The sequence below is a fragment of the Falco punctatus genome, assembly GCF_963210335.1.
Source record: "Falco punctatus genome assembly, chromosome: 4".
Taxonomy (NCBI): Eukaryota; Metazoa; Chordata; class Aves; order Falconiformes; family Falconidae; genus Falco; species Falco punctatus.
The window spans coordinates 83,832,215-83,858,225 of record NC_137583.1 but is presented as its reverse complement, the minus strand read 5'-3'; the positions used below and the strand labels follow the sequence as shown (position 1 = coordinate 83,858,225).

General features: G+C 36.3%; 1 protein-coding gene across 1 annotated transcript in view; it reads right to left on the bottom strand.

The window, feature by feature from the left end:
- HDAC9 (histone deacetylase 9) overlaps window positions 1–26,011 on the bottom strand; it is a 482,690-nt gene that overhangs the window by 40,666 nt on the left and 416,013 nt on the right. The window contains exon 23 of the mRNA XM_080383947.1: window positions 19,658–19,776. Coding sequence (XP_080240073.1) covers window positions 19,658–19,776 — 119 coding nt within the window. The remainder of the gene's footprint in view (window positions 1–19,657; window positions 19,777–26,011) is intronic.

The following is a 26,011-nucleotide window of genomic DNA, read 5'->3' as shown; positions in this document are numbered from 1 at the left end:
TATATAAGCTACTTTTAACAACAGACCTTGCAGTGCTTAAGGTTGCTTTTCATTATACAAAAGAGGTTAACAGAAACCCCCCTGATATATAGAAGAAAGGTAGAGGAACATCTATTTCCTCTATTGTTCAGATTTAGGCAGAAACTTTGAAGTTAACACTTATTGCTGGTTTATAGTTACAGTCTGAACTTGGCCCTCTCTATACTGGGGAAAGCAAAGATTCAGAATAGTAGATGTTCAGTTAATTAACAGCTCTATCTTAAAGCATATGCAAAAGGGGTCCATTGTGCAAGCAATCATAAATCTCACTTGGCCTAACTTCAGAGCAATTGACCTTACAACCCAAATAATGTTCCTTTGTGCACAGTTTTTATATGCATTTTCTAGATTTACTGTTTCAAAGGAAGTGTGTAAACAATTTCAACTGAGCCTAAAGTGAGAAACTCATTCATCCTACATCTGGGTGAAAGTTTGCACCAAACTGGAAACAGTCTCTATTGATGCTACTTTCATTGGATCCAGATTCAATTTTTTCATTTATTTATTTTCACATGCTGCTGGTATCTTAATTAGGAAAGAAATGAGAGGAAGAGAAATGACAAGGTTTAGCAGTTCATTGGACAGCAGAGAGTATAATAGCAAAAGGTAATGATACTTTGCCAGCCAGAGTATTCCCTTGTCAGTCATCAATGGACAGCTATGAATAAAAAACTCTGAAGACTTCTCCAATAAAATGGCAGAAGAGAAAACACAGGCAACACAAATGTAACTTCTACTTGCTCTCACTCTAACTATGCAGCATCTTAAAGTCTTGATATTTCTTTTTTTCTATAAACAAAATTTCAGGCCACATTTTAAAAACTTCAATATGCAAAGCACACATATCACTTCAATACATGTGACAATAGGTGACATCTATATGGAAACAGTGACAAACTCTTTCCTTGATTAAACATTGTGAAGCCTTTATTAGAAAATTTACCAAAAATGAAAATTGCTGTCTATATCAAAAGTGTGCACTAAAATTCTCAAAGCAACTAGCTCCAAGATTAATCTTGGCAAACTTTAAAGCCCATATGTGGGAGAGGCAGCTTTAGCACTTAATAAATACCAAAAATCTGCAATTAACCTTGAAAGACTCTTCGAATCTCTTTTAGGCTGGCAGGCTTTTTTTGGTTATCCACTTCTGGAGAGCTCTGATACTCTTGAGTCAGCCTTTGGAGACTGCACTGGCCATCTAAGGGGTCTGGGCTTTCAATTCAGACACCAGGTTCGGGTGGTTAAAATTTGGGCAGCCCAGAATATCTCAAACTCACTAAAAGGTTATCTCTGCCCTTATATTATATCTAAGTGTAACCGATCTTTTATATATTATTAGGACTTATTGAAGTATTAATTACAAATAAATACTTCAGATAGTGTACCCCTGCTTCATGTTCATAATATTGTTTGTAAACATATGATAGCATTTACCAAATATTATGTTCATGAAGTTGTTTGTGGAGATACCTGTTAGCATTTGAGAAATGTTATGTTCAGTTTATAGGCTGCCTGCACACTGCTTGCTTTGACTTGCCAACCTTAATTATCCATTTCTTATTAGTGCTCATACAATGGCAGCCTATAGTATCTGCTCTCTTAATGTGTAATTGAAACTTTGTATACAAGTGAATAAGGACTGACTAAGATAAAGTGATAACTAGTAAATAACCATCCCTCTTGATCACACAAATAATCAGGAAACTTTGCAAAGAAATACCAGTCCTCAGACTTAATGAGAACATAAATTAGAACCTGTGACTATTTCTTAATTGGAAATGAAAAAGGAACACAATTAGGGATGGGATGAATGAGTTTTAAAAGTCAGAGAAATGTTTACTAAAAAGAACATCATTTGCATTCCTATTTGGCTGGGCCACTTGCCCCTTCTGCAACCTGGTGAAACAAATGAGTGAATACAAATCAAGACGACCTAGTAGGACAGCAAATGGCCATTGCAAAAGCAAAGGCCAGAGGAAAAGGCACGCCAAAAAGGCCTCAGTCCCACATTATTTTTTTGCAAGCAGATTTAACTGGGTGTACAGTGCCGAGACACCTTTAGTCAGACATGCCAAAGAAAACAGCAAGGTCATGTCCAAAGACAGTAAAGTAGAACAGAATAATAACTTGATCTGTTACAAAGTTCATATTTTGAAAAGAAAATACTAGAAAACTTGCACAAACATTTTTTCATGAGAATTTGTCTATTTTTCAACGATTTTTATGTGATAATGTTACTCTTTCCTTCATAGACATGCTGCCTTATTTTCACCGATTTACCCTGACTGTCAAGGAGCTTTCCAGAAAGCAGTGGATAAGCTGAGAATTTATGTGGTCCATATCCACTATCAGACAAATCACTGCAAAGTTTCATTTTCCCCCTTGCCTGTCTGACAAAACTGCAAGGCAGCCAAATACAGGTGTTCAGATATATTCAGACAGCACTCTTTTTTCTTTTTCTCTTTTTAATATAATATTTTGTCATTTACTCTGGTGAAAACTTTATGGTTGGTAAAGTAAGATCAAGCAATAATTCTAATTTTTTAAAGCCTTTAAAGCAATTTTTTGAGAAATATGGGAGTTTAGACAGCACATTTATTTAGTTTTAATTTTTGTGCTGTCATACATCAGCAGTGAAGTCCTGATTTAGAACACATGCAGCTTGCCTTTGAAGTTTTGGCTGTTTTTTAACAATGGCAAAAAAAGATATAACGAAATTAAACAGCACCAAAAAAATCATAAAACAGGGCTTTTGTGCTCATGATTCATATATTGTTTTTTATGTTTGTTTTTTAAAAAGCTTTATTCTCAATAATCTTTCATGGGAAGCTTTGCTCTGACATACCTTTAGTCATCTAAGCCTTTTCTTCTGCGTTGACCTTTCTTTTCTCATTCCTATCCCCCCAAGTCTCTGAATAGTGCTTTCTAATATCATTCCCATCCAGTAGCAAAATGAGTTTATTGGAATTCTTCTGAAAATTTGAAGTGTAGAAAATGAACAGAGATATGCTAAACTGATTTTTTTGGATGAAGGTAATAAATATTCCAAGTAAACAGGACCTCCACATGGAACGGCTTTTTTCTGCTAGTGCTTGCTGGACTCCCCTTCTGGGTTGTGCATGTGCAATGGTATACGTGGTGCTTTTGGTCAAGTTACACAACACTGGCATTTTCCAAGGAATTGCATAAAAGCTGATAGTTGCCATTGTTCATTTTTATCCAATGTGTTGCAATGAATACAAGCCAATGCAGTCTTTATTTGTCCTGTGGCCAGCTTCTTCCTGTTATTCTCTCCCCCTTTCAGCTCAAGGACTAAATTGCTAAAACAACAAAGACAGCACAACTGGCTTTATAGTTTTTCTCCTCCTTAGTGTCTTCCATTCACTGGAAAATTTTAGTCTGTACTAGAGGCATCTAAAGGTACCGACACCATGTGCTGCTAAGACAGGTTTTAATTGCAGTCTACCTTCAAAACGTATTGAAAGTAATTTCTAGACAGAACAAGTCCTTAAAGTGTCCAGATGTTTGAAACAGAACATTAAAAACCCTCATAATTCTTAATTGTTAGCCCAAATATATACATGTACAGTACCACTGTGTATGTGTAGAAGGATATGTGCAGGGCATTTATGATAGCTGAGGGACCTGGAGAAGCAGGGACTGACAAGGGAGCTGGACTTTAAGGCATTGCAGGAAGGTTAACAGCTGCATATCAGCAGTTTACCAGGGACCTCCTCACTTGATGTATCTCTTCCTTCATCTTCACCGTCTCATATCCATATGCTTCATCTCTGCATCCCTTTTAAAATACTGCTTACTCTTAACTGTGAAATAATACCAGCTGCACCTGAGGAGAAAGTTCTTTTTGTACTCCAGCTTATTCATGGGTTAGTGCAAAATAACAGAATCAATAGCATCTCCTATGACCAACACTGACACCTGGATTTGTGCCAAAATAGTTAACTCCGGTGAAGTGCAGTGGTAAGCTTATCGTAAAGACACCTCTGATTCCACAATACCTCTCTTAAAATCCATATGAAGAACTTGTGTAAAATTTTGAATGAACATAGAAGGTTCTGCATTTATTTTATTTTTATGGATTTCAACTATTAATTTTAGCAACTTAGCCTGTATTAACAGAAAACTTGCTTATGATTTAATTTAATTTCAAATGTAATCCGTGACCCTTCTGTATTTTGAAGCAAATACTGATGGATGGGAAAAAACCCTTTGATTTTAACATTATCAGGATTCTTCTCCCCTACCTTTAACAAAGGAAAAGTTAACTGTCTTGCCTCTGCTGCTTATCCAGGCTAGTTACTGCTCAGCAGGGAGAGAAGAATCCCTCCAGGCAGATCTGTTGCACCAATTTTCAGAAAGGATGAAGGTCTCCTTGGAATTAAATGCCTCTTTATGTTGACTGCCATGGACAAATCTGGATATATTAAGACGTATAATATTCAGAAACCCAAACTTAGAGAGAAGAAGCTAATTTATGGCTCTAAACTATGACTCTACAACCAGGCAGGTAAAATTTGATTTCAGCTACCAAGGTCATGCTTTGGCATTGTGAACATAGTATGGTCAGCAAGAAGCTTCTCAGGTAAATATAAAATTAGAGATAAACATGTTTAGATTAAGTAGATTATGCCACTGTTATTACTTCAATAAAAATTATTCTTGCTAGAGATTTTATAAGGAATAGATTTCAAATTCTTTTTTTTATTTAGGCAAGTTATAATACTAATATCATAATAAAATATTAATATTTTAACTCTATAGTTACTAGCTATTTATAAAATATTTTATATATAATCTCCATATATAATGTATCTATAATAATCATTCAAGTCTCAAGTAAGCAAGAGTATTTCTATAAAGAAATCACGAAAATGATGTAGAAATTATGGTTCTACTTGTAACACAGAAGTCTTATTAGCATGTCGTAATAATAATCTTTTTAGCTTTAAAGCTTATTCATCTATGAATATCTTGTAGAATATTTCCAGATTTATAAACTTTGAAAATAATTATATGCAGACAGAAGATTTCTATGCCAAATTTGTGCTATTACTCCCAGTCATAATTCCTCAAACTACACTTCTTATAACTCAAAAGGTTTGTTATCCTATCAACCCACTTTGCACCTTGCTTTCTTTGGCTAAGAAATACATCATCTGCTCTTTTAAGCTGTGTTCAGTAACTTAGTTCAATCTCCCCTATCACATTTTTATCCTACTGTTCTTTTCCCTTGAATATACTGGCACTTCTTTGCTAAGAACATCACAAAAACTTGGTAAGTGGTACATGTTTACCATGGTGGCTTTTAGATATCACAGGAAAAAAAAAAAAAAAAAGGAATTTGGCCATTTTTCCTGGTGTTTTAGGAGTTAAACCATCCAGTCAAAAGAATGGTTCCAGCTTGGAACCTCTGAACATCTGAACCTCTGACATCCAGCCTTGCCGTCCTCATACCTGGGATTTCTCAGGCTGAAGCACAGGAAAATGTCTGATTCCATCATGAATTAATATGCTGGTCTCAATCCCTTTCTTTCAGATTAGAGGTTGACATATCCTAAGCATAAATATCTATATCACTTCAAAAAGGAGACATTTGAAAAAGGGGGATGATTGTTTACTTTAGAGAGATAAATTGAAGCAAGTGAAAATTTTGAATCTCTAGGGATATGCTCCAAGAGTGAAATCTGCACAGATCAGTCTCCCATAGGTAGTAAGTGGTACAAGTCATTGATCTGAACCTAACACAGAAGGTACAGTTCAGTAACATAATTATAATAAAATAGACTAGGGAATATTCCTGTAATAGTGAGCTTTTTTGATTGTATGCTCATTTTTGATGCTTTTCTGAACCAGAGTCTACTAACGGTTCATCAGTTTTCTTAAACCAATATATTTCCCAGATGCACAGTTTTTCAGTTTTAATAAGATGAAAAATAAAAACAAGTACCAAGCAAGGATGTTGTTATCCAATGGACTAAATTAGGTAGAGTCACGATGACAAGAAGGATGGAAAAATTTTGAAGGAAAAAGCAGGTTACTCAAGACATAATGTTTGACATCTGGTTTATGATAGTCTGTCAGTAGTCAGCCAAAGTCAAAAGCCTGCTGTTGTCTTTCAGATGAAATATATCTAGAACAGTGTTGACTATTTACTCCAGGCATTCTCAAACTTTTTAACCAGGGGGCTGGCACGCGGATGCATCATCTGCGGCTGCTTGGTTTGCCCCCAAACCCCCTGCGGGGGGTTCTGTAAATGCCAAAGGCCGGATTGAGGACCCTGGGGGGCCATATCTGGCCCGTGGGCTGTAGTTTGAGGACCCCTGATTTACTCAATTAAATATATCCTCTCAGTTTCTGCTTGAAGTACATATTTGGAATAAAAGATATTTTTCACTTTGTCTCTTAAGAATACTGGGTTTAGGTGTGGCAAGTTCTGATGGTCAGTGTATGTCATACTAGAGGTGATTATGTCTAGTTACCCTTGTTATGTTATAAGATGGCCAGTTCCATTACAATCAATTATAAAATTTTCTTTGAATGTAATGAAACATAATAAAAAACTAGATCAATCACCTATAAGTATTTTTGAAAATTTTATGCAAAAAATGAAAATTAGTGGTATTTTTCTAATTTTTTTTCTTTTTTAACCATGAAATGCAGATTGCAATAAAGACTCTCATTTGATCTGAATGGAAGACATGTATTTTATGTTCCAAAATTCCTCTTCCCTCCCCTCCCCTCCCCTCCCCTCCCCTCCTCTCCTTCTCCTTCTCCTCCTCCTCCTCCTTCTCCTTCTCCTCCTTCTCCTTCTCCTTCTCCTCCTCCTTCTCCTCCTTCTCCTCCTTCTTCTCATTTTCTCTGTTTCCCAACTTTATGATGTCTGTGATAAAGTACTAAATTTGATAAGGTAGATTCAATTTCCTATTGTTTTTTGAAAGCGCTATGTAAAAACTTGTCTTCATTAAGTGCCACTGGGAGTCCAACACCACATAACTAATCAGAGAATTCAGTAGCTTCATGTCCACAAGTTCAAAGGGGAAAAAGACATCCTGTTTGCTGTTTTGTTTCACACAAGCTATTAAAACTGCACAGACCCCCTTAAGTGTTTTTTAAAGTAATCTTTATTCCCTATCAGTAACCTAAAACATTATAAAACCCAGTCCCAGTTTAGATAATTTTCAGATATGTAATGCAGTTTGGAAAAAAAAACCTCAGTGATTCTTAATGAAGTGGAAAGACTGAAACTCCTGGTGGATACAAACAATTCAGACTTACTACTTTTTCCATATCCCTTAAAGATCTTGGCTTAGTCATTCTGTTCAACTTTTGTGACCTCAATGTTTTTCCTCAAAAGGCATGCTGGGAAATTCCCAGAGGTGTGCACTGTGTGTGGGAATGTATATACCCAAAAAGGGTCAAAAGAAAAAAAATTACATGGTTCAGAACATATGCACTGTCTTCATGTATATTCTATAAAGCTACAGTTGATGCAGTTAACACCAGTAGAAAAAAAGCTTTGATCACAAGGTCATATAAACATCACAATTTTTTGGATAAGTGCTTTGATGTAGCATATATGTTAATTAAATTACAAGTTTTGAAATAACATCTTATCACTTGATCAATAGATTTTCCTTACTGTTTTTCCCAGGGCTTGAGGAAGGTTTGAGAAGGTTGCTTACTTGAATGCTTGGGTGAATGAAAAATTAACTTAAGCTGTTAATGTTAGCTTCTGAAGTTTCAGGAATACTAGGTTCCTCTTTACCACTTTTACTTGCGTGCTAAGATGCTTTGGATCATTGGACATGAATATGCAACTATTTTAAAGCTGATTACACAAAATTTCTTTAAATTCCTGGTGAATTTGTTAGTACACAGAGCAGTCATATTCAAACATGACCTTACTGCAAAGCTGTTCCTCCAGTGTAGGAACCATAAAAGATACTTCCTGCATGTGGAAGGAACTATAACTTTCAGCCAAAAATACAGGATTTCTTTGCAATAGTCATATCTGAGACTATAGAAACTGTCTTTTTTAATAGAAATAAAATAAACACAAAGATGAACAACTGGATTTGATTTGTTACTAGTCAATACCTTTTTTCCACAAAAAACCAAAAATTATTCTCTTCATTTTTATCTTTTTTTTTTTTTTTAGAAATTACATATTTTTAATTGAAGGAAATAACAATGTCTTTTGTCTTCAATTTTCAAAAAGAAATTAATATGAACATTTTCAAAAGAAAATGTATTTGTGAAAATATATATATTTAAAATTGACTTTATATATATAGGAATTTCTAAATTGATCTTTTCTTTGCAAACCTTAAACAGTGCTTAATAATATGAAAAGATACAGAAGAACATACACAATATGCCTAAACTGCAATCATAAATGAAAATATAAATTATGTGGCAATACATGTGAGTGATCATCTTTTGTAACAACACAATCATAGAATTAATATTTAACATTACATAACCACATTAGGAAAATAATTTTGAAGCTGGTACATTTAAAACAGACATTTTACTGAAGGATGCATTCCACTATTAAATGAACAGCTTTGTTTTATTTTGCTTTTAGAGATTGCTAATCCATTTTAAGTAAGTAAAAAACAGATTTAGAAACCAACCCTCACAACCAAACTGCATCTAAATGGATGCAATGCCAGATACTAAAAAGTTTTTGGTCACCATATAGCCAGAGAACCAGTCTTTTACAGGGAGGAACCTAAAGAAAAGGGCTAAGCCCATGGATCAAAGGATACAGATTATTTGACTCGTGCTAATTTTTACTACCATAAACAGAAACCAGAGAGTAACTGAATTTTGATTAACTAATAATATTTTGCTGTTCTGTCTACATATTATTTTTAGTTTCTTCTAAAGAAGACCTTCCAAGATCTTTCCCTTGGTCCATTTTAGTGTATGTGAATCATAATCAGTGGTGGGAAGAAAAGAAGGAGTTTAAAGTAAATAAATTACTACTTAATGGATTTCTGTTACAGCAGGATGACTCCTTTTTCTTTCCAAGTTAATTCTATAAAACTTCAGAAAGTATTTAAACAGCAGCTTTAATATGTGAATATGCTTTTGAAGAGTTTTTAACATTTGGTTTTTTACATATTAATACCTACAGTGCAAGGTCTGTCCCTGTAATCATTACTTATTTTAGTCAATCTTAATCAGATTGGTGGAGTGGTCTCAATCAACAGGACTGCTCCAAGTGAGTAAAAGCTTGTGGGATTAGGACCTACATTCTTGCATTTCCAGCAACTGTTTGGCAATTAGTTGGTACAAGCAAGAATTTCCTTAAAAAAAACCACCACCACCACACTCCCAAAACAACAAACAAAGTAAAATAAAATGCTGGGGAAAAAGCAAGGATTTTTTTTTTTTTTAAACATGCCAGTGTTGGAAACCCGCATCGTTTTATTGCAGGTTTCATGATATTAAGTGTTTGCATTAAACCTATCGTAATCAGGAGATTGCAATGGAGTCTCACAGTCCAATTGATAAAGAAATGGCTGCAGGGAAAAGCTTAATACATGCAGGAATTCTGTTCTGGGAGCTCAAAAAAAAAAAAAAATCTGGTTAGTATTTTAGTAACTCTTACAGCTTTTTTGAGGTCCAAAGCAGTGTGTTTTAATTTCTAGAATTGGTAGTACTGGTATTCTATTTAAACAATTAATTAAGATGCAAGCATCCTGTGTGGTGCTGCATAATATGTGACTTTTTGAAACTGCTGCCATGAATTGATGTTTTTAGTTTAATCACATTGGTAAGCACTCATTTCCCTCTACCTACAAAGAGATTTAAAAATGTCTTTTTTTTTTTAACCAATAGTACCTTGAACTTAATTTTTTAAATTTTATTTTATATGTTTGCTTGGGTAAAGAAAACGGCAACGGCAACTAAGACAATTGCCTGGGATCAAAGCTAAAAATACCAAGAAAATCTCTTCAGGTCAGTGAAGAATTGCTGGTGCTGATACCGGTCAGACCTAAAATGTACTTGATACTGAGATAGTGTGAAAAAGATGGGTTTGCAGACTGAAAAAACAGATGGCCCCTTATCACCCCATGGGGCTAAACACACAAGAGCAAACTTCAGAGACTCCTTACCCTTACCTTGTCTGTCCCTATCAGGATGGACTGTTATATTGAGGGTTATTGCCTCTCTAGCCCTCCCTGTGATCAGCTTTTGAAGTCCATGGCCAAGAGGCCAGTGTGAGAATATCACCCCAGATAAGAGGTGTTTGCTCTGTGAAATATTCAGGACAGGAATCCATGGACCCTGTGATAGTTCATCAGGGAACCACAAACTCCAGCTAATATCTTCTAATCCCCTGTTGGTTTGAGAACTACCCACCATAAAAAGCATAACTGGCTGTTTATTTGCGCAGGCAAGAGATAACATCTTAAAGTTACAGTCTGCCTTAAGTAGTAGGGATGTGAAGCCCAAAGAAATGAACCATCCAAGCTCATAATCAGAACTGTGTGTGCTCCCTTCTTCTCTGCCTAATGACATGTAAACATTTTGGCTGGTGTCTCTTTTGAAAGATATTAATCAAATCTATTGGTTAGAAATCACAAAGGATAGTCCAGTCTGCAAATTACATGTCTTCTTTTATAGCATTCTGAAGCTGTGAACAATATGTTAAAAATTTTCCCATGGCACAACCAAGTAAATACTTGTGGCACATTTCTATTTATTACAGAGAATAGTTAAATTCTAAGACATAAATCATGCTCTTCTACTAAAGGCTTTACAAATTCCCAAAGACAAGCCTAATTCCCAATGCAATGATGCTATAAAAGATCAGACACTTTGTTATGGAGAAATCCACATTTGGAGATGTCTTTCAACAATTTTCTCTCAGGATCCAGTCCTGTGAAAGGCACATGCAAGTTGCTGAACACTGTGTCAAGCCCCATTAGTTTCAAAATGGCTCTAAAAACTTATATTTAATTTGCTGTATTTAAATTGTAATCTGACAAGTTTAATACTGCCTAAGCAAAGAAATTATTTTTCCTTTTCTTTCTTCTACTAAATGTGACAGTCTTTTGGTTTCATTAAGGAAAAAGATTTCATAAGTTTAAATTTCAGAACTGAGAGAAGTTGCCACCAATTTTTACCTTTTTCGCACCCCTCACATCAGTTATTGTCATTAGCCAATGGCAATACTGTAGCATGAAAGAAAAAATAACAAGAGGTAGGTGAAGAGATAAGGGAAGATGACTGAAAAGGGAAAATAATTCTTAATGGTTCTGTAGATCCTTTTTCCCCCCATTGCAATCTATCCTCTGCCCTGTCCCCAGCAACTGCCCTAAATCAAGGAAGTGGCACCTGATGCATTCTGCAGATGGATCAGCACTGTATACTGGAGCATAGTATACAGGTGGTTTTTCACTTGTACGAGTCAGTTAACTAGCTTGCAGACAGATCTGTTTGTGCGACAGGAGTGGGAGTGGAAAATGGAAATCTCTCCTGGCTGATTTACGGAAAGAAAGGCTAAGTGAAAGTGAAAGAGCAGGTCAAATCAGTGCTAATTTATTAATATTTCTAACTGCTCTCACTTCCTGCTTAGGTAGACCCTTTCTGGAAGGCACACTAGTTTTCACCCAGTGAAAACTCTGGACAACAACAAAACCAGTGCTAAGATTCCAAATCCTTCAGATGTGTTTTAAATACGTGTTCAGTTAGACATGAGTGCCCTGAAGTCTGAAGACAAGGATTTCTCTGGCCTCAGTAAATGAGGTGAATTGTTCACCAGTCTGTTTCTCTTGGTTCAAATCCATGATCCAAGCCATTGACACATGCTTACTTGACAGCATGTGAAGGCAGATTCCTCAACTCAACATTAGAGTTGTCCATTTATATAGTAAAAAAAAAAAAAAAAAAAAAGAAAAGAAAAGAAAAGGGGGGGACATATACTCTTATATCTTCACCTTCACCTTTGCCTTTTGCTATGCTATGTCCTAGAGAGGACATTAATTTTATACAGTGAATTCCAACCTTCGCTCAATTTCCATGAACATGATTTCTGGAATTTTCTATATTTTTTATTCATAAATGTAAATGTAGTGTAAATGTCAATAATGTATTGGCCACTGGAGTCACTGGCAAATAATTCACTGATATCTGCAGCGCAAGAGAAAATCTGAGTACAAATGCAGGAGTAAATGCAGTATAAGCTGGCTTTGGAGACTGGGCAATCCAACAGTTATGTTACGGCAACCACTGTTGTGGGCTAGGAGGAAAAAGAAAATACTTTCCTTCTCCTGGTAAATCCTATGAAAATACTCATCTCTGAGGGTAAGTCACCAATGAACTTTTCATCTATTTTGATGCCTTTTGTATTGTACCCAGCAATCATTCAATTAGTATTCAAAAATCACCCTCGAGAAAACCCAAACTTCGCTTTCCAATGTGAACAACTGGAAGCAAAGTCTTGATGCTACATTTTTTTGCTGCCAGTCACTGGGTACCCTGTAGTTTCCAAGAAACAAAAGGAACAAAATGAAAATTTCTGATGTGAATCATGAGACTCTCCCGTGAAAAACTTTATGAACGATCATTGTTCCACCCCACCTCCAATGCTTTTAGCTCTGTGTCAAATGCTCAAGATCTGTCCTGCTGGATAACAATCTTATCACCTCCAGTACCGCAAAGATAACTAAATTATGTCAACCAAAATCAAATCTCTGTACTCAGAAGAATTCAGAAAAGAAAGCAGTTGGGGCAACTGAGTTAATTTAACAGCTTTCTGCTACCAAGAGGTATCCTACTCCATGTCTCCCTTTCTCTACTGCCCCTACCCCACTTCCACTAGCTGTGGCACACATTGGTCCCTCCATAACCTGATTCAGCTTCAAAGCCTAACAGAAACCTCTTCACTTTTTTGGTTGATTAAATTTTCTTATGGGTTGATGAGTCAACACTGCATGTGTTTACAGAGATTTAACAAGAACTAGGGCCAGTGCAAGGTAAGTAATGGACAATTCAGAAAAGCAAGGGGCATGCGAGCACCCTTTACTACATAATGAGTTATTGGAGCAGCTCACACCATCTACTGGAAGTGCACTCTGAAGCACTTATTGCCAGACTTTACAAAATCATAGCTTCTTCTGCTGATATCTGGGTCAAAAAGACTTTCTTGCTTGTGAAAAGAAGAAATTAGACATGACATCATAAAAACCTGCAGTGCTATTTTTAGAGACTTGAATTGTGTTTAAACAGCTACCAAGTCAAAACAATTATTCTGTTAGCCAGCTGTCAATTTGCATGGACTCTTTTTGCCTGCCTTCCTCTATAATTTCTCTATTACCTTAGCCCCAGTAGTCCCAGTCAAGAACCTTTCTTGAAGGGCCTATTGGACAATCAGAAGAAAGTGTAGTACCTCCCAAAAGACATTGCAATCACTCTACCCTAAATAATTCACAGTCAGTAAATGGTTACAATATTATTTGGGGATTTCTTTAGAAATTAAGCACTTCCAGGAAAAAAAACCAACCACCAATCATAGATATTATTTGCAGTACTTGAAATACTCAGAATAGTCACATAGAATATTTTAGAGATAGTGAGGCTGGCACATAGGAAACCTTTTCTCTGAAACATAGCTGAAGTACCAGTCTTAGATCAGTTCTACATTTGAATTTGGTGATACACAGTTCTAGCATCTTCCTTTGGTCTGTTTCTAACATGCATTCCAAGATACAGTAGGACAGTTGTGAAGACTCAAGAAAACATTGGTCATTGAAGAGACCATCTATTTATAGGTCTCATTTAAAACTCCCAGTGATGGCAAATACATCATACTAGATCACTTGTTTCAGTGATTAGTCATCTCATTATTAAAACTGTACATGTTACTTCTGAATTTGCTTGTCCCCATATGCAAGTTGGTTTAGCTTTTTATAGCATTGCATGCTACATCCAGAGACCTTGTTATCAAAAATCATTACTCCCTGTGAGAAGCTGGAACTGAAATGTGAATGGCAAAGCAGAAAAAAAAAGGATAGGTCCCCAACTTCAACCTGGTTGCTCTTGTATTCTGAGAAGTACCACTTTCAGCCATGAGAAAAGATGTCTCAGTGGAAGACCTATAGGCTACATGTAAGTCAGCAGCCCTTTTTACACATTAATTTCTACCACTTATGCTGACATATCCTTTGGAAATAAACTGTTTAGATCATTAATTGTTTCCTCTGCTGTGATTCATCAGACATACTGTGCACTGTTAAACAGAGTCCTCTAAGTTTACCTGCCGAGGGCTCATGAGGAGGGAAATTGTTCATAGCTTTAGCACATTTTTCATTGGTCCCACTTGAATGGAATGTATCACAGGGCAATGCAGCTTTTGATAAGTTAAGGGAGTTATTGCAATTTTCTCAAATAACAAATAAAAACTTTAAAAGTTGCAAATCAGCTTTGTTAAGAGTGAGTTATATTCTAGACACTGGGTCAACCTTGCATCACAAATTTGGCATAACAGTAGACAGGTTTCCAAACTGACAAAATATAATTCACTCTTTAAATGCCTGCAGTGGTATATTTTCCTACTGTTAATTGCTGATCTTATTTTGCACTTTGGTGTCAAATAGCATCTTTGGAATAAGAGAGTAAAGCAACAGGAAGACTCCAGGAAATCTCCATAGCCCTTAAAAAATGCAGTGCTTCAGGAAGATAAGTAATCTGAAAGAAATCTTTATTCTTGCTTGACACTTCTCTATTTACTTTATTCTTTTATGGAATGGTCACCATTTAATGAGCAATTACATACAATATTTACTTGAACAGTAAAGTGATCTCAGTGACTTTGACGCAAGCATGATTCTAAGGGCTGCTCTATAAAACAAAGTACTTCACCTCAGGATAGTGTTACAGGGAAAACTTCAGTCAGCAGAGCTAAATTTAAAAGCAGTGCTATTGAAAGATCTAACAACTTGCAAATTTATGATCAGATCTGGTAGCTATTTTTCAGACCTGTTCTCTGCACAGAATTCAAATGGTGTGATAATACAATACATTTTAGCAGAAGTTATAAAAATTAACTATTAAATAAAGCACTGACTGTTTCAGCTCCATTTTCAGTAGTTCCACCTAAGCATCATCAGGATAAGATAGAAGAGTTTGTTCATACTCTTTAGGCATCTCCTCACTATTCTAAATATAAAACTTCTTTATCCCCTTTATTTCTTCCCCCATTTGTTTTCTTCTACTTTATTGTCAATACTATTTTTACTGCTCCAGTACAAAAAAGTGGATTTGATAAAATTATGGTTTTAATACATAATATATTGTGTTGATATTTTATCTGTTACTTTATTGAAAAAATAATACCTTTTTAGTAATAAAAAGGAAATATTAGGCTAGTCAGGAACTGACACATGTTTTCCTCTCATCTGATCATAGTTTACAGTAAAATTAAAGCACCTTTATAGTCTCTGATCTAAACAAAGAGATCTCAATGACATCAATAGTTGCTCTGCATAAGACAGTACATGACAGAGCTCTTGCTGCTGCATCCACCTTCACCATACAGCCTAGGGAACCATTTTAACAAAGAAACTTGGACAATTATGCCAATACTAAATATGGACTTGACAATACAAAAGATACTCCACTATTCTGGCTAATGAAGTTAAGCTTGAGTCATAAGAGAGAGGCCATAGGAAGTAGAATCTGAGATAAATTGCTTGGATATCCCTGACAATCTGAGACAGATCCTACCAGAATTTAGAGAAGCTCTTGAGGAGGATTTGGCACCTTTAATTGATGCAAGACCTCAGGCCAAGAGGGCTACCACAAAGGTTTAACATGCCAAGTGCTTCGTTTTCTTTGCTTTGCTATTTGATGTTAAACTTGGTGCAATTATCATAGCATAAGGACACAGGCAAGGCAGAGTTTGTGAGTGGAGATAATATCTTTATCCGAAAGAAAGGGTGTATGTAGAAAAACAAACTTCTTTTCAGATGTAATCTCTTTTTTTCAGAAGATCTTCAGGACAAAGTGGTTGTGCACTCAACAGTATACCTACTGTTTCTAATTATGCTAGGCGTTCTTATAAACAGTGTTGTCTATAAAGCTTGCCTTTTCTTACTAAGATATCAGGAATATAGCTGGTTCCAAAGGCCTGAGAGCTTCCCTGCAACAGAAAGTTTGCCATATGCCACGAGTCATCTCAAGTCTTTGCAGCTCATTTTTTTTCTTAACAGAATATAAAAGCCATCACAAAGTTTATGCACATGGATTGAGTATATGATTCAAGATGTGTATGTGTACCTGGGTATATACAAGCACCTTTTGAAATGGTAACACTTCATTAAAAGAAAGGACTGGAACAAAGAGCCAACACAAAATAAAATGTGCCTGTGAAATCCTCAAAGTCAGGATTGAAACAAATGTTTTAGTTAATATTCAGTCTCAATTCTGTATTGCACCTAACAAATTCTTTTTTGAGGCCAGGTAAAAGTTAGTTAAATATTCATTAGTTTAGTGAAAAATTTTCTCCTCAAAACATTAACAGACAAGGATGCATCACAAAGGTAGTTGGAGAAAAAGATTTACTTATGGGAAGTGATTTGAAAAGTGTCATATGAAAGGAAAGAGCTTCCCTGCCAATCCTTTTCAAACATTACCTCTTTCTTCCAATGGAAAAAGACTGTTAGTGATTTTGTTACTTAATGGGACTGGAGATAAATTAGGCAAGTGAGATATTGCCTAGATCTGCTATCATCACTGATCTCAGTTGGCCGTCTTCTATTCTACACCCTTCTAGAGGGGCTGAGATTCACCTCAACTGTGAGAAATCTTGACATGCACATCAAATCCATGCATTTAAAATCAGCTGCAAAAATATATAGGACTATTTTGTTTCTGTTGTGTTTGTTTCTAGTCAGACATGGCAGCTCTTCAGTAAATCAGGTTGCATGTCGATAAAGCAAAAAATTAAAATAAGCAGGTTATAATTTACACCTATCAAACTGCATAGATTTAGTAGACCATTTTTTTCTGTATGTAGTTGCCTGCTCTGTGGTTACTCCAAAGGCTGCCACTAGTCCAATTTGTTATCTTCATTGGATGGTTTTTACTTAATGACTTGGGAGTGCTGATTTGTTAATACATTTTCATTTTTTCTCTTTGACTGTACTCTGAAGGAAAGACATAAATAATTCCTTATCAAGAATCTAATGTCTCCCTAACTATCTTTAACAGCAAGGTTAGTAGCTAAAGACCCATCTTCTCTCTTTTGATGTCAATCTCTTCCTAATTTATATATGTAAAATTTGTATTTGGCATAGAAATCAGAAAATTCAATGTACTAAGTATACACAAAGTGCTAAAGATTTATAAAGAAAGAATATTTACAGGTTGAACTTTATTTTGCATTTACTCATTTTGAGCATAATTCTAATTATTACAAACAAATTATATTAAAAAGTTGCATGAATATCTGTTTTTAGTCTTTATTATGAAAGTTTCTCTTTGGACTTTATTTTTTTTAATAGACTGCTCATATTTCTACATACCACGTATAGTATGCCATGTTCTAAAATGGTATGGTGGAATGTGGAGAATTTTGTTTTGGGGAAATAATAAATTCCTTTGGCTCTGTACAAAAGGCTTTATTCATCCCTCAGGTGCATGATCATTATCTGGATCTATCTTGGCTTTTCCCTTAATTTAAACAAGAGCCACCTACTGTAAAATCATCTTTTTTGCTTACAGACACGTGTAACTTGCAGATGTACAGCCTCTTATATTAAAAAATGTACTGATTTCAGTTTCTAAAAAAAGTTATGAAGACTTAACTAATTAATTAATGAATGAAAATTAACACTGATTCCAATAACAAACAGTTTTTCTTGCTTTCAGGTTGAAATTCAGTCTAACCTGAGAGGAAAATATGAATCATATTGCAATTTCTAGTGAAGTTGTTGATGCTGCTATGCCAGAATATCATGTATGCCAAAGCATCTCATTAGAGCATCATGCATCCTTCAGGGACATGTTGCATGCATTCTCAGATGCAAAATACAGAAAATTATACAATGTTTCTCAACAAAGTATCTATTGTGCACTGGTTGAAGGCTCATCATCCTACCACATAAGCTCATGGAATGGTGCCTCTGACGAGGAACCATATTTACGGAAAAAAAATCAGTGGGTAAACCTCTTACAAAGGGCTTTTTCATGCACAGTGTTTTACTAAAAATCGTAATACACAGAGAAGTGAAACTCAAAACATGCATACAGGCTGCTATGTTCCTTTCCTCTCTAGCGCAACCACTGCATTAACCTGAAAATCTGTGCTAAAACTCAATATGCCTTATTGCAGCCACAGAGTCGTTCCCTTTCCACTTGTGCCTGTGTGAGTGTCTTTGGGTGGGCCCTCGCACTGCTCTCTGCATTCCTGCTTTCCATAGCATGTCACTGTGGACAGTTACTCTAGCTCTCCATCTATCCTTTTGTGCCTGGTATTCAGGGGAACCTGTGCAGCATGCAGTTAAAATGAAAATAAAATATGTGTCTTTTCCCTGCTCTTCCTGAGGTAAACACCAACTTCGTTCTACTGACCTGTAACAAAAGGCAGAGGTCAGAAGGACAAAATTCTCTGAGCTGGAGTCCATTTGTGCAGTCTGTTAAATGCCATTAGGTCTCATCGACTTCTCCAGACTTTTCCCAAGGCATTTGTCATTAGCAGCAGAGATACATATTTAATAGTTTTTTAAGTGTTATTATGAATTTATTGAGATATACTGAAGAAAAGTATATATACTGAAGAAAATTATTCACAGCATTGCATTAGGAAATCATTTTGTGTTGTCTTATGGAAAGGGATTTATATATAGTGATGTCACAGCACACATTACTCTGCAGAGAGTTACTCCATTACCCAGCCCTGCTTAACATCCCAGGCTCAGAACCAGTTTGGCCATGATACTCTGTAAGAACTAGTGACTTTGGAGTGCTACATATGAGACACTTCAGACAGACCTGTCTTTCAGAAACTATTAATTGTCTGCCATGAGCACACATTTTGGAGGACTGAAATGGACATCCAAACATTGAGACCCAACAGAGTAGTCTTTTAGAAAACTTTGGCCTTCATGAACACTGATGTAATTCAGGATTAATGCCATCAAGCTGAAAAGATTACAATAACAAAGAGCAATATGAGATTGGATTTAGGCCTCCAAAGTCTAAAATCTCCAATATATATTTAAAGAGAAATAACTTACTCCAGCATTTGGAAAATGAAGCCTATCAAAAAGCATGAAACCTCTAAAATGTTAGTTGAATGCCAGAAAAGTAATGCTTTAAAAAGTCAAGACAAAAATGCCAAGAGGAACAGAAAGGAGTGATCCAGAAACACTAATGTGTTTATTTCCACCCTGTCTGTGAGCTGAGTGAGACCCACAGCTCCATGGGCATCTCTAGGCATTAACTGACATAGAGTGTCTGCCCTCAGTGGCACGGGTGTCACCTCACAGAATTGAAATATGGATGTAAGCTGGAATTAAAGTAAGGTTCCTAACCAAAAAAAATGCCAACTCCAAAACATGAGCCTTATGATGATACCTACATTTAGCCGTGACTTTGTACCCGCCCAGTGGAGGGTCGTGGCCTTCCACGGCATCAAATCCCGCTGACACCAGGACAATCTCTGGATCAAACTCATTGGCAGCTGGCATAATCACAGTCCTGTAGAGTGAAAAAAACCAACCTGTTAAAAATTAAAAGAACTTGTATCCTCATGATATAAATTGCCACAATCTCAAAAATCCACAACAGAAGATATTTTCTTTTAATTAAACTGATCTTCATGGTAGCTGTCCAAAACCAAACACAGTCCAAGGCTTCAATTAATTTCTTTCTATATTCACTCTTTTTTCTTTTCTACAATTGAGGAAAAAAAATAAATGCAGGTACATGTGAAAGCCTCTAATATTACACACACATCTGTGCCTGTTTTATTCTGCTGCCTATAAAAAGCTGCCTCTTCCAGGGAAGTGACTAATGGTTTACAGAGAGCACTCAAAGCCTGAGTGGAAACCCGGACTGCTCCAGTTAGTGCGAACTTGGTGTAAATTTGAACTATAAATTTCTTTTGGGAAAATGTTTGCTTTCCAAACTTCTTTTTTTTCTTCTTAACATTTTTAAATGTTTGTCGAGGTGGGGGGTGACTCTAGCAAAGGAAAAACATGAAATTCCCTTAATCAAATCCAGACTATGTTGTCAAGCCTTTCCAAGGTCAAGCATAACAGGAATGTGACAACCACAAACTAGTGACAGCAACCCCTGCTGGCGTCGGAAGATAATTCAGCCCTTCACAGTCACAAAGATTCCACTTTTTTAACCCATTCCTTGACAAACTTCCATGGGGATATTTTGTTGCTTTGGTTTTGCTCTTATCCAAACTCAAAACATTGAAGGTGTGTTGAAGGAGAAGACAAAAGCCTGCGTTCTGCACTCGAATCTGCTTTCTTCCAGGCTGAATTTCTGAAGGGAAAGCATCCAGGTGGTTTTCACTAGTGCAACAAATACTGAGCCTGTAATGACTGGGCTAGTCAGGGGAACATCACTAATATTAAAAGCCAAATATACAAATGAATGTTCTATTCCAAATATAGTAACTCAAGGAAATCTCAGTTGATCTGCACTGGTCAAAACCTGAAGATCAATTCTGCGCATGTGTAATATCATTTGCTTTAGTTCAATATTTACTTTTTTATCATTTAATTAATTTATGCCAAAGAGATCATGTTTTTGTGGAAAGATTAAGGTTTTCTGTGGGGGGAAAAAAGTTCATTAATATTTTAACAACTCCTTAGATTTTCCTTTAGTTCAGTTTTTGATCTGTTTTATAAACCTGATTTTGTTCTGATTTCTTCAAAGGTAATTTTCATATTAGGAAAGTGTTCCTTATATATAGTCAGAGAAAAAGTGAATTCAGAATAAGGAAAAAGACTTTGTCAGGGCATACAGCATTTCAATGAATATTGTTTTACATTAGAAAAAAAAGATAGAAGCAACTCCATTTTTCTAGTGAATTTGCTGAAATTGCACTATGAATGTCTGCAGGCAAAGTGATGCAATTTGTGAAATATTCCTTTTTTTACATGTCATTAGTAGGCCTCTGCTGAAGCATGGATTCCAGTATGGACACAGACCAACTTGAGAGAACAAAAGGAAAGAAAAAAATTCTAAAAAGCATGACCCAAGTGGATAAAATGATAGAATTATAATTGTTTGATTCACATAACATGAGAATAAATATTATAAAAGTCCAAAAATATATAGGTGGTTGTTGTAGGAGGAAAGAAATATTCTGCATTTCCACTGTGGATAGGACGTGAAGTAGTTGCAGCAGGAAAGCTGTAGTTCAGACACCAGAAAAAGCTTTTTAATAGTAAAGACAGATAATAATTTAAATAAAATGTTTAAGAAAATTAAAGAGTCTCCACCTCTTTAAGGTTTTTATAATAGTTAAAACAGATATCCATCAAACTTGCTACAGGTTCAAGCTGACACGACCTTGAGGCAGAAGGTCAGATTACTTCCTTTCTAGGTCTTTTTTCCCGTAGTTCCATGATGTGTAACTATATAACACACAAAGTACACATATTAATAATTACATTAGACACTACAGTGACTGAACATTTTTGCAGGCTAATCTCCACAAAGTTAGGGAACAGTATCAAGAAGAAATATCTCCTATGAAACCACGCCTTATCTTTCTTTTGTACATGCGTTCTGATACTCTAGCTATATGTTCATTGTCTGAAGAAACACATACTTCCCAAACTTCCTCACGTCTGCAACTCATGCGGCATGGATCCTGATTAGTGATGAAGACTGTGGCTGACATGCAGTCTTGATCTGTCCCCATAGCACAACATATCTTTAATGCTTAAAGAAGGAGGGGTCCTATAGAGAACCCGCCCTATCCGCAGCCACTTGAGCTTTTGCCCTCCTCCTCCATTCAAATTTCCTCAAATTCAAGTCAGGCTCTGGTTTTTATTCCTTCATGTCCAACAAAGTGGCAGCACCACAGAGTACAGCATGGACAATGCTCAGGAGTCAGAGGATGGAATGTGTTCAGTGCAGACAGAAACTCTGGTAACTGAAGTTGCCGAGCACTAACAAACATAACCAGGCTAACACAGAATGAGATTTTTGAGTCTTGTAATTTGGAACATTGGAAAAATCTGCCACACTTCCACCACATTTCAAGGCCTTGCTCAAAAGCATAAAGATGTCAGCACATTTTTTTATAACTTGGGCAAAACAATGCATTTGACCCTTAATCTCATTCTTAGGAGCAGTAAAAATTGTTTAGCCACAATTTCTTCAAAATTTTTTCAAATAAATATGTCTGACATGAAAACTGCCAGCCACACTGGGTGACATTAGTAAAATTATTAAATACTGAAAACAAGGTCTTTCAGCACAAAGTACCAGGAATAGCTATTAACTCCATCTTTAATAGAACTGAACAGGAAATAGTAGCATATTTATAAATCTCTACAGAAATTATATATAGGAATCTCAGCTAAAGGAAGGATAAGGCTATAAGGATATTAACCAGAGGTGACATTTAGAATTCACTGTTTTGTTACTGCTTTCAGTATTACCTGAATTCACATGACTAAAATAAGACATGAGGGTTTTTCTGAAAGAATTTTTTCTTTTAAAAATGCACACAGTGTCTGTCAGATTTCACCAGAGGAATATCATCTTACTTTTGCTATAATACTGTCTCACAAATTATGACAAAACTTTGTTGCTTCTACTCTGCATACTACGTACCAAAAGAGCTAACCTATGTGCCCACAAGACCTGTGTCTTTGTTCATTTCTCTTTCACCCTCTGTAATACTGAGGGACTTGGAATGTCAGGGCTTATCCATCTTATACTGTTCTTGATTTAATACTGAATAGAAGCCCTTAAGGACTTTTCTTTAAAAAAAGACATTATGGAAAATGTAATCTATTTAGTAGGATAGCAAGCCTGACTCTTCTCTAAAACATCTCAGGGTGTCTGTGGTCCTTGTTAGCCAGGACTAACTGGCTAACTATTTGGTTACCAAGACTACTATTTGGTCTTTCAAAAAGATGACATCTACAAGTCAGTTGCAGAGAGGATCATATAGACATCAGACATCTAGTTCCTAAATCCCTAATCCAGTCTTCCTCTACATCAACACACATTTGAAGTTGCTCCTCTTTTGAATAACTGCTATAAGATCTGTGCTTAGAGAAGAGCAGCTTAAGGTCTAGAAAACATCATAGCTTTTTGTTTTGGACTTTGTGTATGTAGGACCTCTCTAACATTTGTCTTGCCTTGGCAGGAACTCCTTTGTGGCACAAAACGTGTAAATTCCATCACAAAAACGACAGATACTAACCTATCTTATGAAGTGCTGTAAGCACTCATACACATACATTTAAAAATACGGACTAAATCTCACCAGGACATAAATAAAACCTTTTGGCATTTGCCACCTCTCAGGCTTCCGTGCCTCTATTATCCCTGAATAACTGTCTTCAGAATAATGTTTTGAGGTTGGCAGCTTTAAAGAAAGCCTACACAAAGCACAATATTCCACCTTTTTTTTTTTTTCACACAAAAGCAGTGTGAAGCTCACTTCTCCCTTGTAAACATGCTTCTCCTACCTCAGGACACAGAATGGTTGGGCAGGCAGGGACAGCTACTGACCTTTCGCTGTCTCTTGGGAGTAAAGAATCATCAGACCCTGTCTCTTGTTCCTTTCCCATCTCATTTAAACCCTGGAGGGCACAGCAAGGTGTAAGAAAGAGAAACCATCCATTGCCTGCCTCCTCTGGAGCTCTAGAATCACAGCACTTTCTTCTCAATTGCCTAAGAACAGAATCCTTTGAATCAGTTCCTAACAGAAAATATTCTAAGGTTTTTTTTAAAGCATACAACTAGCATTGGTCATACACTAACAGATATTCATGTCAACCTTCCCAGATTCCTCAGACCAACCCTATGCTCAGAAGTTGGGCTGCAGCTGGCAGGTTTTGTTATGGTGCAAAGTGTAAGCTGAATATTTACCTTCTTATTATTTAATCAATTCATGCAAAGAGATCATGTTTTTGTTGAAAGATTAAGGTTTTCTGTGGGGGAAAGAAGTTCATTAATATTTTAGCAACTCCTTAGATTTTTCTTTAGGGATCAGAAATCCTTTGCAAGGATGCATAGGCAGCCTGCACTCGGACCTAGGTAGGAACAGTTATTACCTTACCCGCAGCAGGAGTAAGAAATATGATTTAGCTTCTGGCCATACGTCACCAGATAGGTACGGACTGGGGACTGGCAGGCAGGCCATCAGCTTCCTTCTTGAAGCCAGCTGGGCTGCAGGGGTTATCAGCAAACAGAAGTTAATGCTAGGATCCTTCTCTGACGAAATGAGTGGTTTTTCTCAGAAGAGAAATTAATTTTATTCTTCCACTATGACTCACACTCTCCTCTACTCCCTTCTCCAAAGAAAATAAAACACATAAAAGAGATATTTATTTTCTGTGATCCTGAATCATATAGAAGCATAAATATTTGGTATACTGTATTCACCTAATGATGACAGCAGACTTACAGGGGCATCTTTCCTGGCTGACTGTTTCTTTCTTTTCTCTCACATTTTCATTAATAAACATGTCAAAGCCTGAAAGCTTGAGCAGCTGGATCACAGGAGTTATTTATCTGTGCTGAACCTTGCAGTTACAATGGAACTGTGTCCTCCAGCCCAACACGGTGCAGATCCTCCTTTAAGTCTGATGGTACTGGGAACAGAGCATATGTCTGGGAAGCTGAAAAGATTCCTTTTTGTCCCACTAAGATTTCCCCAAAGAATTAATATGTTCCATTTGGGTATGCTGCTGTCTGCAGAGAAGGCAAGGGATGCCTTCCAGTTGGGTGTAGTCCTAGGGAAAACATCAGGCATGTGATCCTCCCCTCCCCACCAATCTGAACATCAGATGCAAGACATTAAAGAGATTCTACCAAGGGACTCTGTTCCTTTTATTCTTCCATTCTATTTTTGAACATTTAAAGCACATGGTTAGGATGCTCCCAAACATTTGTTCTCCCAGAAGAGATTGCAGAGAAGTACCCAACTCAGAAATGACTGAAATGACTGCAAGTACCATCATACAGAGCTGGAAATCTCCAAAGAAAGTTAAGCTGATGTATACAGCTAGAATTCCTTTGCTGTGTGGGTAATTTAAGAGGGAAATGAGCAGTCCAGGACAGTAATTTATGTAAATGAGAGAGAAACCCCCACACTGTTCTAAAACAGCAGATTGGAATGTCTCAGTAAAAAATTATTTGCTCTTTCCCTGAAAACCTCCAGTGTTTTTATCCAGTGATCTCAAAGTACTTTCAGAACATTAATAAATGGAAAGGCTCATATCTTCAGCTGGTATAAATCAGTATAGCTGTTTCTGATTGCATAGTCCTTTAAAGCAAGCATTTTGTGTACCCACTTCACAGATGAATCAGCTAAAACTAAAAGCTGGTAAAAGACTTGAATAAATTGCTTGGTTTTCCCTGGAAAAAACCTCGAAAGAAAATGCAGGAGACTAAGTTCACTACTTCAACTAGTAGAAAATGCTATAAAAGCACTGTCATATATTTAGTTATACCAGACCTGTATTTTGCAAGAAAAATATGTACAATGCATTACTGTTATTAGAGTGGGGGGGTTGCCACCAAACGGAGACCCAGTCTGTTGTTTGAAAGAATGTAGGTCTGCCTACGGATTCTCAGTTTCACATCCTGCAAATAAAATACTATTCCAAACAATCACTATGTTGTCCTACCTTAAAATTACACATTTAAGTATGTTGTTGAATGCACCATGACATGAATAGATCAGAAAGTATTTAAAAGGTTGCCCCAGTAAGTATGTGGAACT